The following is a 15,592-nucleotide window of genomic DNA, read 5'->3' on the forward strand; positions in this document are numbered from 1 at the left end:
CGGCCTCACCCAACCTCCGATGTCTCGCCAGGCCTCGTCGGGACAGCCTCTTCCCTCGCCGGGCAGCCTTTCCACGGCAGTCCGTGGACGCACCTCACCTCCACCACAACGCTAGGCCGGTCGGTCGTCGGTGAGTTTGCTTTACTCCCGGTCGGGCCGCCGTTGTTCCTCGTCGCCGCTGCTGTACCACTGTTGTCTCGAGTGGCTGTTATTAGTTGTTATAGTTTAATTTAGTTGTTATAATTTAGTTGCTGTAGCTGTTATAGCTATAAACGGCGGGAGCCCCAGCGCTAGGCTTCAACCGCCGCCGCCATCTTCACTGTAGTCATCTAATGTAGATCATCTAATGTCAATTAGATCCTTTGCTGTCAGCAGTGGTCTGTCGCCTGGACATATACTGACACCCCTCCTCCGGTGCAGATCACTAGTTTCAGCATATTCCTTAGTGTTACAAACTTTTCCACAGTGACATTTTTAGTGAACACGTCAGCAACATTACATTCAGATTTACAATGCATCAACGTCATTCCTTTACATTTTCGTTCTCATTGTCATTGTGGTAGCCCACATGCGTAGTGTAGCAGTTTAGTTCTTTAGCAGCCAGCATTGCCTTTTTTTAAACACCATCTTCTACTAGGCAACTTACTTTATTTGTCTTCTCATAGCCCATTACATTCACTCTTGCTGGCAGCTCTACAGGCATGAACACTTTATTGTTTATTTGAGAGTCACATCTCTTTTGCTTAACGTTCTGCCCACCAGACATCATGCTTCCCCATAGTCTAAATCTAGTACACTCTGATAGCATCAAGGCTTCGTGGTGGGCACATATTATAGCTGTGTCAAACCCATACCTCTTCGGAGGCACTCCCTTATTTATTCTGGTTGACACTCTGATTTCAGGCTGAGTTCTCTGTGAACCATCAGAGCCTTCATGTTTTACATCCTCTGAACTATCAGAGCTTTGAGTTCTCTGCCACTCTTCTGTTGAGGAAGTCTCTTGTTTAATATTCACATGCCCCTCCTCACTCTGCTGAGACACCGGTAACTCTACACCACTGGGCAATTCATTTGCATGTACCCTGCTCCAACTTTCGTCTTCACAGAATGAGGCAGACCTGCTAAATCACAGCATATTATGCTCATCTGCAAATCTGTACACCTTCATTCCATTTTGGTATCCCAAGAATAGCAATTTCCTTGCTCTGGCACCCCCTTTTTGTCTTTTATCTAATGTTACATTGACCCAAGCCTTGGAGCCAAAGATTCTAAGGAAATCTAAGCATGGTTTCTTCCCATACAGCACCCTGTATGGAATGTCATTTATTGCTTGAGTCCATAACCTGTCTATTATAAAGCACGCTGTCTTCAGTGCTTCTCCCCAGTAAGTTATTTTTAGCTCGCTATCATTCAACATAGCGTGAAGCATTGTCTGAAGTACTCCCCCTTTTCTCTGTGCCACCCCATTTTCTGCTGGGGCAGAAACATTAGCAATTCTGTGATGTATTCCCTGGTCTCTGAGCCAGGAGGCAAATTGTTTTCCTACAAACTCTCTCCCCATATCTGTCTGCAAAGCACTTATCTTGCAATTTAACTGCCTTTGCATACCATTAGCCCAGTATCTGAATGTTGAACACACTTCTGACTTTTGTTTCATGGCATACACCCAAGTAAAACAACTGTGGTCATCAACCAAGATTAACGCATATTTGTTTTTAGATACACTGGGGGCATAAGGGCCGATCACTTCGGCATGAATTAGCTGTAGGGGCCTCTCAGAGACTCTGTTGCTTACTTTGGCCACCGGGTAGCCCTTAGATTCTCCCTGCTTACACACATTACAATCAAGATAGGCACTGCAGGACTCAACCTTTTCACCTTGTAGAATGGCCAGGGTCTTATTAATAGTGTTGTAACTTGCATGCCCCAGCCTTCTATGCAACCTATGAATATATTTGTGATGAGGCTATTTGTTACATGCAGCTTGTGCTTTCACTCCTTTCTGATCCAGCACATACACATTGTCTCTCAATACACCTCTGGCCAATAGTTCACATGCCTTAAATATTTTACAGTTACTTACATAAAAGGATACAGTAAAGCCTGCCTTTGCCAATGCTGAGACACTTAGTAGGCTTGTCTCTAGACTAGGCACACAAAGCACGTTCACAAATTTGTGCTTTAGTTCAGGAAAGTACACAGTTCCTTGGCAGAGGACCTCAGCCTTTCTGCCATCAGCTAGACTCACAAACCAAAGACTTGCAGGCTCATTGTCTTCTAGCATGCTGATGACCCGTCCTCTAATCAGGCGACGGACCTAGTGTCTTCCATGGCGACACTGGGACTCTCTCAATTTGTTGTAACCCCCACTCATCAGGCGGGACACATGTTGGACTTGATCTTTGCGGCTGGGGTTGCAGTGAGCGATATAACCGCAGAGGCGGTGCCGTGGTCGGATCACTTCGCCCTCAAGGCCCGTGTAGATATGCCTCCCCAAACCTGTTTAGGCGAGGAGCCTATTATGGCTCGCCCGCGGAGCCAAATGGACCCGGAACGGTTCCAAATGGTTCTGCGGGATCCCTGGCCCTCTGGCGATTCTCTCGATGGCCTGGTTGAGACCTGGAATAGCCGGCTCTCTAGGGCCATCGAAGAGATCACACCATGACGCCCTCTGCAACCTCGGATTAGGCTGGCTTCGTGGTATACCCCGGAATTATGCCAGCTGAAACAAGGTCTTAGACGGCTAGAGAGGCAATGGCGGCGTACCCGCGACGAAGTGACTAGAACATCTTATAGGAAGTTTATGAAGTCCTATGAGATGGCAATCAAGACCGCAAAGAAAACATACTTTGCGGCTAAGATTGCATCTGCAAATTCGCGCCCGGCTCAACTATTTAGAATAATTCGGAATCTTACTACATTGCCACAGGGCAATTCAAAGGCTAAGGAATTGGAGATTGGCTGTGAGGCTTTTGCGAAATTTTTTGCAGATAAGGTCCAATCGCTCCGCCACGACTGCCCTGCCAACTTAGATGCAGTAAGTGAACTCGAGGCCCAATGCGTGTCTTCTGATTTAACTCTGGACTGCTTTGACCCACTCAGCTTGGAGGAAGTCGACAGAATTCTTGGCACTGCACGATCCACAACTTGTGATCTGGACCCATGCCCCTCCTGGCTAATTAAGGCCTGCCAGGAGGAACTAAGGTGTCCTATACGGGGCATCATAAATCGATCCCTTTCAGAGGGTACTTTCCCAACACCCCTGAAAGAGGCAGTGGTCCGCCCTCTCCTGAAAAAAGCTACATCAGATCCGGCCGAATTGGCACATTACCGACCGGTCTCAAATTTGCCCTTTTTGGGCAAAATTATCGAGAGGGGTGTGGCGTTGCAGTTACAGGACTTTTTGGAGGACGCTTCCGTCTTGGACCCGTGCCAGTCTGGCTTTCGCCCGGGCCATGGGACAGAAACAGTCTTGGTCGCCCTCATGGATGACCTCCAGCGGCAACTGGACCGAGGCGGCTCGGCAGTATTGCTACTGCTAGACCTATCGGCTGCGTTCGATATGGTCGATCATCGGCTGCTGTCCCGCCACCTCGCTGACGCAGGAATTCGGGGGCTAGCCTTACAGTGGCTCTCCTCCTTCCTTGAAGGTCGGGGACAAAGGGTGGCAATTGGGGGGGAGCTGTCCCAGAGACACCCACTTCACTGTGGGGTGCCTCAGGGGGCAGTTCTCTCCCCGATGTTGTTCAACATCTTTATGCGCCCCCTTGCCCAGATTGCACGGAGGTACGGGCTTGGCTGTCATCAGTACGCTGATGATACCCAGCTCTATCTATTGATGGACGACCGGACTGGTGATGTCCCTATAAATCTGGACCGAGCGTTACAAACTGGACCGACGTGGCTGACTGGCTCAGGCTGAGCGGGCTGAAGTTGAATCCGGTGAAGACTGAGGTCCTTTGCGTGGGACCAGGAGGGGAAATCACCCTACCGGCTTTTGACGGTGCACCACTGATACCAGTGCGCAGGGTCAAGAGCCTGGGAGTGCTATTGGAATCCTCTTTATCAATGGAGGCCCAGATAGCTGCCACTGCTAGAGCCACCTTCTTCCACCTCAAGAGGGCGAGGCAGTTGGCTCCCTTCTTGGAACGCGGCGACCTAGCAACTGTGATCCACGCAACGGTCACCTCGAGACTAGACTACTGCAATGCCCTCTACATGGGGCTGCCCTTATACCAAACACAGAAACTTCAGGTAGTGCAGAACGCGGCGGCCAGGCTGCTGGTGGGACTACCTCGGTGGGAACACGTGCAGCCTGGGCTGCGGGACCTGCACTGGCTGCCGGTCATGTACCGTGTTTGCTATAAGGTGCTGGTTATTACCTTTAAAGCCCTATATGGCCGAGGACCTGCCTACCTTAGGGACCGCCTCTCCCCATATGTCCCTCAGAGAGCACTGAGATCCAGCTCTCAAAATCTTTTAAAAATCCCTGGGCCAAGAGAAGCTAGACTGAAGACAACTAAGGAGCAAGCTTTTTCATCAATGGCCCCTCGATGGTGGAATCAACTTCCAGAGACGATGCGAGCCCTGCGGGACCTGAATCAATTCCACAGGGCTTGCAAAACTTTTCTCTTCCAGCTTGCTTTTAAGATAGAACCTGACTAAACTGAAATTGGAACTGACCTGTATCCATCTAGCCATCTTATGTATGATTGTGACCTATAGCACCTTATAGTACCTGTTTTTATCTATTTTAATTAATTTATGTAATTGAATTGTATTTTAAAATTCTTGTTTACATTGTATTTTATCTAAATCATGGTTTCCATGTCTGTGAGCCGCCCTGAGCCCGCCTTTGGCGGGGGAGGGCGGGATATAAAAATAAACTTACTTTACTTACTTTACTTTACTAGCAGTCTCTCCTCACAGCAGAACATCTGGGTGGCCCCGGAGTCGATAATCCACGGTGCTCTCTGCAGACCCGAGACAGTCCTCACCAGTGTCGCTTGCTGGTTCTGCGAAGACTTCTGCTTGCCTCTCCGTAGCTCAGGGCAACTCCTTCTCAGATGTTTTTCGCTGACGCAAAAGAAACATTTTTTCTTTACTTGCAACACTCTCTCCTTCGGTGACTGCTGCCAGTTAGAGGCACCTCCCACACTCTCAGGCTCTTGCTTCTGCTGGCTTTGCGAGTGTGGGCTGCCTGCTCTCTGCACTCTTGCTGCCTTTGGTCTTCTGCCAGGAGCTTCCCAATTATGTAGTTTAAAGTAAGTTTATCAGTGTCCTGGCCCTCAAATGCCATCAACAACATATCAAATCTCTCGTGCAGAGAGCTCAGTATTATATACACCTTATCTTCTTCCGGAATTGTTTTACCTCGCTGCTCTAGCTCTTGGAAGCATGCAGATAAGCTGTTGAGATGGTCTCTCACCATCTCCCCAGCCAGCATTCTCTTCTGATACAGCTTCCTCGTCAGTTCTATCAGCGAGCCAGCTGTTGTCTGCACATACACGGCCTTGAGCATATCCCAGGCTTCCTTTGCCTGCTGTTTTCCTCCGACATGCACCAACTGATCATCCGATATACTTAGTATTATGGTTGCGAGAACCTTCTGGTACGGACAGCATCTTCAGGTGTGAAGTCCGCAGGAGGAGCTGATACACAGTTCCACAGCCCCTCTCGCTTAAGAAAATGTTCTATACGCAACGCCCACACGTTGTAGTTAGTAGGAGTCAGCTTATCTATCAGCACCGTAGCTGCCGCTGTAGCCATCCTGCTCAGCACCTGCTTCTCTGCTACTGCTGTTCTCCTCCACTGAGACAGCTTTCTCCTAACCTCCGAAGCACTTCTGCGTCTTTCTCCAACACACACCTCCTCTACTCACAGCAGAAGCATGCTGGGCCCATAACCCTGTTGGTCTTCCGTGTTTAGTGAGAGAAGTTTCTGAAGATGCAAAAGAATCCAGTCTTGTACACAGCTGCGATTAGACTAGCTATATACATTTATTTACAACTATAATACAGACTAGCAAAATGCTCCGCACACAATTCACCATCCAACCTCCAACAAGTAGCAGAGTACTACTGTACATTTATACATGTCCTCTAGGTAAGTGACCAATCAGGTGTAGTGCTGAGTCATGGTCACATCACTCTGGCTGATGCAATCTGGCCATGTTCCAGATGCCCCTGTCAGTCAGATCATCTAATGTCAATTAGATCCTTTGCTGTCAGCAGTGGTCTGTCGCCTGCACATACACTGACACCCTCTGAGCTCTAAATATCTGTCCATTCACCCAGTCTTTGAATATCAGCCCAAACTTCAGAACTTGAAAGCCTCATTGTTTTTTTCTTGGAAGTACAAAAGAAGTACATTCCTGACTTTCCCACTGAACTAAATATGCTGATAACACCCAGTTCTATCTGTTAATGGATGGACAGACTTGGCCCCAGATACCTTGGACAGTACTTTGGGGGCTGTGGCTGGTTGGTTGCAGCAGAGCTGGCTGAAGCTGAATCCAGCAAGATGGAGGTCCCATACTTGAGCTGTGGGGGATGGTTATGGAAATTTGGCTCTCAGCACCTGGTAGGGTGTTATTGACACCAGCACCAAGAGTACGGCACCTAGGGGCAATCGTGGAGGCCTCACTATCAATGGAGGTCCAGGTCACCATGGTTGCCAAGTAAGCTTTTTTTCCATCTGCGGCAAGTGTGGCAATTGGTGCTATATCTCTATACCTGCAACTTAGCTACAGTAATCCATGCAACTGTTACTTCCAGATTGGACTGCTGTACCTCACTGTATGCAGGGCTTCCCTTGTACCTGACCCAGAAACTGCAGCTAGTGCAGAATGCAATAGTTCGTGTGCTGACTGTGATGTCTCCACATGCGCACATTCAGCCAATGCTGCATCAATTGCACCAACTGCCAATAGAATTCCAGATCTGTTTCAAGGTGTGGTTTTAACCTTTAAGACCCTTAGCAGCCAGGGACCAACATACATGCTGGACCACCTTTCCCTATATGTGCCCCAATGAGGCTTGCACTCACTGGACCAGCACCTACTGTAATCCCTAAGAGGACATCCATCTAGACTCAACCATGGCTAGGACATTCTTGGCCCTGGCCCCAACCTGGTGGAATAAGCCCCCAATAGAGATCAGAGACCTGTCATAGGGCCTGTAAAATGGAGCTGTTCCACCAGGCTTTTGGGTGAGGCAGCAGACATCAAACACCATCTGTCCCCTCCTGCTATGGTCTGCTGTGATGTTGTATTGTTGGACTACAGTGCCTGCTCTGGATCTATTGCTGGACTACAATACCTGCTCTGGATCTATCTGATGAGCAATGACCTTTACCATCTGGAAAACTCTTATGGGCTCTAGCCTCTCTTTTCTCTTCCGTTATATTGTGTTGTGCTAGGACACTGTGAAATTATTTTTAGATCACCATCTTATTTTTAGGGATGAATGTTCTTTTACAGTTTTATAGTTGGTTTTATTGTTATTAGTCTTTTATGTTGTAGCTTTTAAGGCCCGCTGTGACTAGGGACTCACATACCTCTCGCAGCATGCCCCCAGAAGAGCATTGCACTCAAGTGGTTCCCGGCCCAAGAGAGATCCAGCTGTCATCAACTAGGGCCAGGGCTTTTTTGGCGTTGGCCGGTGCCTGGTGGAACTCTCTGCCAGAGAGCATCTGTTCCCTGCAGGATTTACTACCTTTCCGCAGGGCATGTAAGGCAGAGATGTTCCACAAGGCTTATGGTTGAGGACAGTGATGGGACAGTGCACAGTCTGGCACTCTCTCACTTTCCCCCACCTCCTAAAATACCCCCATGAAGTTCAGAAACTGTAACTTTTTTGCCATCTTGTAATGTGACTTGATTTTATCTGGACTTGGTTTTAATGCTTTTAAGTTAAATCATGTATTTGTGTGTGTTGTAGCCTGCCCTGAGGGTGGCCAATAAATTGAATAAAATAATAAATAAATAACCCATCCTGAGCCCATTTGTGGGAAGGGTGGGATAGAAATAAAATAAATAAATAAAATTTTAAAAATTTCTAACTGGGTGGCGATTCCCAGATTTTTGTTGGACATTGTGCCAGGTTTAATTTTGTTTATTTCTATGATAACATTAAATATCAGCTGTATGTGTTTCAACATGTTTCATCCTCTTCTTAAACAACAAAATAAATATTTCAGATTTGTAGAAAAATGATTTCCTGCTGAATTTGCACACACATTTTTTTTTGGCCTTTTCCCCCTCCTCTGAATGGTACACACACATGCACCCCATGTTATATCTCAGACTGCATATAAAATCCCTTCATTCTCAACAATGATTTGGCATATTTGGTATATGGCATGGCTTAGCATTTGTACAGTGCTTTGGAGTGCAAACTGGTTCAATATTATCATCTTGTTGGAATTATTACAGTAGGCCTACAAGATAGGTTAGCATTATTATTCCCATTTGCAGAGCTGAGGCTGGGATGTTTGCTTAAGGTCACTTTATGGTTTTCTGCACAGTGTTATTGCATCAGTTCTGGCCTCTTACTGTTTGGCTTAAATGCTGTCTTCCACACGTGTTCTGGAGCCAGTAGTTTTTGCCACACATTTTCCTGGGAGTCCCCCTCCCCCCGCCCCGGTTCTTTTACCCTTATCTTCTCCTAGCAATCAAAAATGAGCCTTTCCTTTTTTTTTTGCATGTTTGTTTCCTGCACTTTTGCTGGTTCCCCCAACTTTCTGCCCACTTTTCATTGCCTCGACCATAACTATGGGACAAGTCCACCCTGTACTGTCTCTTCTTTGCCTCAGTAATGAGAAACTTTTATCCCTTGTGTTGGCAAAATTTGAAGTGTTATTTTTTTGAAAATATTCAAGCACATGAGTGATCATTGATCTTTTGTTTTTCATAGCCCATGAACATCACTTCAATTAAACCTATGTGGATATCAACATTAGGCAAAAGTGAATTACTGGTCAGAGGAACAAATTTTACAGCATCAAATATTTTGATGGAGATAAGTGGAACTAGTAGCTGCAAACCAGATCAGTGAGTTACAAATATCATCAATTGTTGTGTCTTTAAAATGTACACTCATCTATATTACATTCAGTGATTAACCCTACAGTCAAGAAATATTTGAAATTATTATTAGAGTATAGAAAAGACATTGTCTTTGCAATTGAGTGGGTTGCCTCTTTTATTCATAGTTCTTTAAAACCTGGAGCTGTTTCTGTTGCTTTTACTTTTTCCTTGGTCCAAAAACTGAACAAAAATCTGGGGAGCAGGATTATTAATAATATAATTGTGCTCAGTCTACATGTGATATTTGTATGTGTGTGAGCATAAGTTCAGAAGATGACCATAAGAACTACTATACAAAATGTGCTCTTAGAGTACAAAACTGTGTACTCTTACCAAAGAGACTGCTGTTTTCATAACGTCAAATGTAATTATTCTCAAAGTTCAAGACAGCTACAGCAAATAAAAAGAGAAAGAAAAACAAGCGCTCTTGATTGAAAAGAAGGAAGAAATACATTCCTTATTAGCTTTATGCCTAAGTAAGCATTCTAGGACTGGGAGATGTTGCCCACCAACATCCATGAAGCTGCTGCAAAAGCCAAAAGAAGACTTCTGTCCCCTCATGCCATTGTAGAGGCACATTGAGCTGGGTCATGCACTTTAATTTAAAACACATTCTCCAGGCTTCTGGCTAGCTTGGCTTGGATAAGTGATTTAAAGAGATGAATGCCTTCTCCAAGCCAGCCAATGGGGTGGTGGGGGCTTCAAGAGCCTCACAATATGTGTGAAAGAGCCACATGCTGCAGTTTGGACACCCCTGGTCTAGAGAGTGTAGTTTTCCTCTGTCCCATACTCAGGTTCTAGTTAACGCTTCGCTATGTCTTTTACTATGCAAACAGCTTCTCAAAGGAATGCAAAAGGAACAAAGGAATTGGACTTTCACACACATGTGGCTCTTCCTGCTTGCCTTCCTACAGCTTCAGTCTTGCTAAGATTTAAAAACAGTTGCAAGCTTCTGAACCTGCCTGGGATCGAAAGTCACATAATGACTGTTGGATCAGGGCTTCCCCCTGCCTGCCAGCTGGCTGCTGATGAGGAGGAGCCTGCAAATCCAGGGGATCCCCCACCCAGACTTGGGGACTGGCAAGCCTAAAACAGACTTTCTCTGGCCTGCATACTGGTTTTGTGCTGGGGAGTTAATGGTGCCGTTTTGGAAAGTAATATCTTTGGAGATCACATTCCCTTAGAACCCTAGGCATTGGCATATCAGTTGAAAGGCTCTGGCTTGAATTTATTTATTTATTTATTTATGCTTATTTCTTGTCCGCCTTTTCCCAGGTCAGGCTCAGGGCAGATTACAAGATAATAAATAATTAAAATCACATAAGACAATTAAAATTAAACAGCTAAAACCATTAAAATAAATTAAAATAAGGCAGCATCAGTGTATAGATATGTACATCCATTCACAGATTGGACACAGGATGCGGTCAGTGCAGGGAGGCCAGTTAGCTGGTGTGAGGATGCCTGCCTGCCTCAGCCAAAAGCCTGTTGGAACAGCTCCATTTTACAGGCCCTCGGAATGGCAATAAATTCGGAAGGGCCTGCATCTCCTTGGGGAACTGATTCCACCTTTTTGGCCCTGGCTCTGGTCGAGGCAAACCGGACATCCTTTGGGCCAGGGATGGTCAGAAGATGTTGATTGGCCGATTGTAGAGGCCTCCAGGGCTTGTATGGGGAGAGACAGTCCCATAGGTATGTAGGTCCCAGGCCGCATAAGGCTTTAAAAGTTAATACTAAAACCTTGAAATGGATCTGGTACTCAGTTGGTAGCCAGTGCAGACTGTGCAACAGCAGCTGACTGCCCGCCCATACAGGCACTTTAATCAGCAATCATGCTGCTGCATTCAGCACTTGTTGGAGTTTCCAGATTAATCCCAAGGGCAAGCCTGCGTAGAGTGAGTTACAGTAATGGAAGTGACCATTGCATGGATCGCTGTGGTTAGGTCCTGGGGAGCCAGATAGGGCGCTAGTTGTTTGACCTGCCGAAGACGGAAAAAGGCAGACCATGCAACTGCTGTGACCTGGGCCTCCATAGAAAGGGTGGCATCCAGCATCACTCCCAAACTCCTCACCTTCTGAGCTAGCACGAGAGGTGCACCATCCAAGGTGGGAAGTTGGATACCTGTTCTTAGCGCACCACGGCTCAGACACAGGACCTCCGTCTTTGCTGGATTAAGCTTCAGCCGCCTCAACTGTAACCAACCAGCCACCACTTCCAATGCCCTGGTCAAATGAATTGGGGCGGAGTCCGTCCGTCCATCCATCAACAGATAGAGCTGGGTGTCATCTGCATACTGGTGACAACCCAACCCAAAACCTTTCGCAATCTGGGCAAGGGGGCGCATATAGATGTTGAATATCATTGGCGAGAGGATAGCTCCCTGTGGAAAACCACGTTCCAGTGGGTAACGCCAGGAGATCTGCTCGCCAATCGCCACCCTTTGTCCCCGACCACAGAGAAAAGAGGAAAACCACTGTAAGGCTACCCCCTGAACTCCAATGTCGGCAGGGTGGTGGGTCATGCGATCGTAATCGACCGTGTCAAACGCTGCTGTAAGATTTAGGAGCAACAGCAGCGCTGACCCGCCTTGACCCAGATGCCATCGAAGGTCATCTGTGAGGGCTACCACAGTGAATTTGTTGCCTAATGGTAAAGGTGGCCAAGACCATTAACAAGGATAGAGGAGCTCAGTCATTTCAAAAGTCTTAGTGTGGTTCCTACAAGTGGTAGTTGTGCCAGGTCTGATTCAAGAAATATCTGGGGACTTTGGAATGGATCCAGGAGTCCTTGGGGGGTGGAGCCAGGAGCAAGTTTGTGACAAGCATGATTGAACTCCGAAGTGAGTTCTGGCCATTACATTTAAAGGGACTGTGCTCCTTTTAAATGCCTTCCCTTCGTTGGAAATAATGGAGGATAGGGGCACTTTCTTTTGGGGCTCATAAAATTGGACCCTCTGGTCCAATCCTTTTGAAACTTGGAGGGTGTTTTGAGGAGAGGCACCAGACACTATGCTGAAAATTTAGTGCCTCTTTCTCAAAAAAAAGCCTCCCTAGAGTCCCAGATACTCTCAGATTGATTCTTTATTATACCCTATGGGAACTGGTCTCCATAGGGTATAATGGAGTGGCCAGCAGAATTTTACCTCCCCTCCCCCTGCTTTCTGATAAATCTGAAGCAGGGGGAGGGCCTCCAAACCAGGGACTCCTCTGCCCCAACTGGGGATTGGCAACCCTAATAACTGGTGTTATGAACATGAGAAGAGACGGGTTTCCAGCTCAGTCCATTCAGAGTCCCATAGTGCCTCCATACAGCCCTGCATTCAAGTATTACTTCAAAATGATAAATTCCCCTTTCCAAGTGTTAGGATTGTAGCTGGGCAGTGTAGGCTTGCCATGTCTCAGCAGGGGATCCCCTGGTTTTTCAGGCTCCTTCCCACCCCCAGTAAGCTGACCAGCAGGGGAAAGCCACACCCCAACAGCCACCAGGTGTCTTTCCATGTCTTCTTTTGAAATCCACTGAAACAAGGCTATCCATATATTTCAGTTTTCTCTAGTGTGATCATCAGGTCCAGCCTTCTACAAATCTGCTTATCCAAGGATAGTCTTCTTTAGAATCCTTTCCAACTTGTTCCTTTTATGCATTTATACCCTATTTCTACTGCACATAAAAGCAACTTCCAACAGTAATAAAAATACAGTGGCATAAATCAAGGTGCTTTATGCACCTTGTCTGGCAGGCCATTTCATCGGCAAATGCTTTTTAGCAGGTAGCTTTTTATCAACTAATAAAAAGGAATAGGCAGAGCTCACAAAATTCAATTCAAGTTTTCCTTGCTTTCACCTCTTTCTTCCTCTGTGCTGATGAGCCAAGTTTTCTCTTCACTCCTTTAGTTTATGTGGTGAGTTTGTATATTTTGTAGCACTGAGTTTCCTGTTCAAATCCTTCTTCTACTTACGCCACACACAGAAGATGAAGAAGCCCCTCCCTTGGAAGGAAGCTACTGATATGTACTAGCTCCTAGGCCAGAGAGATATCCTAATTATAGACTTGTGAGCACAAATATTTCACTGGTAATGATAAAAAGTGATTTTTGAATTTCCCACATTTATAAATGGAAAGAGAAAATAATACAAATATTTGCTTTTAAAATTGCTGTGTCCCTAAACCACAACAATAACATTAGCAAGTGATAGATTGGGAAGCGGCCAGTGTCTGAAACAAATCATGATTTAATAGCTATTCCAGCAGCCTTGGAAATCTTGGGGGCTATAATTGTGAAGAGAGTCAGGAATTTTAAAAAGAACCACTAATACTATAAGCAAATATAAGTTTTCAGACTCTGGGAAAACTATGAAGTGCTGGTGGTGCTTTTCTTGTGAACTTTAAGTGAAGCTTTAACTTTCCATTAAGTTAATTTTGCATTCCATGGTGATGTGAGCTCACAAATTAGTTATTTAAAAAAAAAAAAAAAAAGCAGCAACAGAGTTGATCCAGGTGAGTAGCCGTGTTGATCTGAAGTGGTAGAACAAAGTTTGAGTCCAGTGGCACCTTTAAGACCAGTAAAGTTTTATTCGAGGTATGAGTTTTTGTATGCCCTCACGCTTTCTCAGATACAATGTTGTTAGATTTATGATTCCTTTGTTTTAAGGAATATTCTTTTTTTTTCTACCAGCATCCCTGTCACAGAAGTGCTAAATGACACACACATGAAATTTTGTTTACCACCAAGTCGCAAAGAAGCCAAGAGCATATGTGTAAAGGCAGATGGGTTTAGTTGTTCACTTCCTGTGCTACTGTACTATGTCTCTCTCCCAGTATGTTCTAGGATCTTTCCAAATATCTCCTGGTTAAGGTAATCTTTTTTTCCCTTATTTAAAAAGTAGTAAATGGTATCTAAATGTTCAGTGGTTTCAAAGCTATTTTGACTTAATACTGCAAACCAGGGTAGTTAAATTAACATCAGTAGATCTGTCAACTTTTATAGGTCAAGTTTCCAGATTGTATAAGAAAGGGAATAAACAACCCAGAAATGCTTTCCCCAAATTAATAATTCCCACTCCAGATTTCTGTGTCCGCTCAGGGGTTTGTGCAAGCCAATTTCTCCATCTTGTCCCTTTTAATTGATGTCACCGCATTTAAAATTCTGAGGGAAATGGCAATAGTCACATCATTATCAGGTTGTGGAGGACATCTTTTAAAAAGTTATAAACCATTTTTGATATATCATGGAATTCTCTCAAGTATACAGAAGTCCTGATAATGTCTGCAGCTGGGTCCCTTTATTACAGTTGTGACAGATGATCAACTTTGAAGTTTCGCTGTGACAAATGAAGTACTGGGCGGGATAAACAGTTTGGAAATTCCCAGGGCTTTGTTTGTAGAAAAAGCCCAGCAGGAACTTATTTGCATATTAGGCCACACCCCCTGATGTTACCATTGTTTCATGTGGGCTTTCTTTGTAGGAAAAGCCCAGCAGGAACTCATTTGCATATTAGGCCACACATTCTGAAGCCAAGCCAACCAGAACTACTTTCCTGTGTTTTCCTGCTCAAAAAAAGCCCTGGAAATTCCCATCCATCCCAGTTTTTTAATGCCAGGATTATGTAAACTCTCCAGACTTAACAGGCCAATTTCCCATCTTCATTTTTCGGGAGGGAGCAGTGACTCGTCATGCCATCCTAAGAAGGATTATACCCTTCTAAATCCATTTATGTCAATGGGGTTAGAAGAGTAGAACTGTACTTAGGATGGTACTGTGAGTTGCTCTGAATATTTTGTGCCTTAAAGAACATACTTATTCATTATCTACTCTGGGGAACTTGATTTTCTTGCTTATATGAATGGCACAAGCCACTTATTTTTACTGTTAAAATTTGTAGGAACAAGTGGGTAATCAGGCCTTAAATTCAGCAGGAGCTCACAGGAGTGCAGCTCCTGAACCTCCAGTCAGGGTTTGCACGCAGTGGGGAGTTCTCTCCCTGCTGCACACAGATCCCAGGGCATGTACAAATGAGATATGCTACTGAGCTCCTGCGCCTTTTCCCCCCTACAAAACAACCCCTGTGGATAATGCACAGGAAGCCTTTTCTGGGAAGGACTGATCAAAGCCACCAACTAATACACCATCTTTCAGTTTGCAAACAATACAATAATGATAGAGGCCGGTGGTGCCAGGGTCTTTTAAAGTAACAGAAACTGCAAGGAGTCAGAAACCCCCATCCCAAAATGAATAGAAATCCAACTGAAATTCAACTGAAAATTAAGCTTCTCATTTCAGTGTGAACATCAAGCCCAATGTTCACACTGAAATGAGAAGTTTAATGCTGTGATTAGAGAATGTAGAACGGGGTTCCTAAATAATTGAGCCGTTAAACTGAAGAAAGAATTGAAATGTCATCAAAATCTAGAGAGATGTCTTTTTAAGAAAGCAGCTGCGTTGAAGCTACACTCTTCAGGAGAATTGTGAATTTCAGTTGGACTATTTCCAAGTCTGAACTTTTATC

At 45.3% G+C, this 15,592-nt stretch overlaps 1 protein-coding gene across 1 annotated transcript in view; it reads left to right on the forward strand.

The window, feature by feature from the left end:
- Positions 1-15,592, forward strand: part of PLXNC1 (plexin C1) — a 120,850-nt gene that overhangs the window by 43,601 nt on the left and 61,657 nt on the right. The window contains exons 10-11 of the mRNA XM_060244421.1: positions 8,916-9,052; positions 13,762-13,941. Coding sequence (XP_060100404.1) covers positions 8,916-9,052; positions 13,762-13,941 — 317 coding nt within the window. The remainder of the gene's footprint in view (positions 1-8,915; positions 9,053-13,761; positions 13,942-15,592) is intronic.

This window comes from Heteronotia binoei, chromosome 8 (genome assembly GCF_032191835.1).
Source record: "Heteronotia binoei isolate CCM8104 ecotype False Entrance Well chromosome 8, APGP_CSIRO_Hbin_v1, whole genome shotgun sequence".
Classification (NCBI taxonomy): domain Eukaryota; kingdom Metazoa; phylum Chordata; class Lepidosauria; order Squamata; family Gekkonidae; genus Heteronotia; species Heteronotia binoei.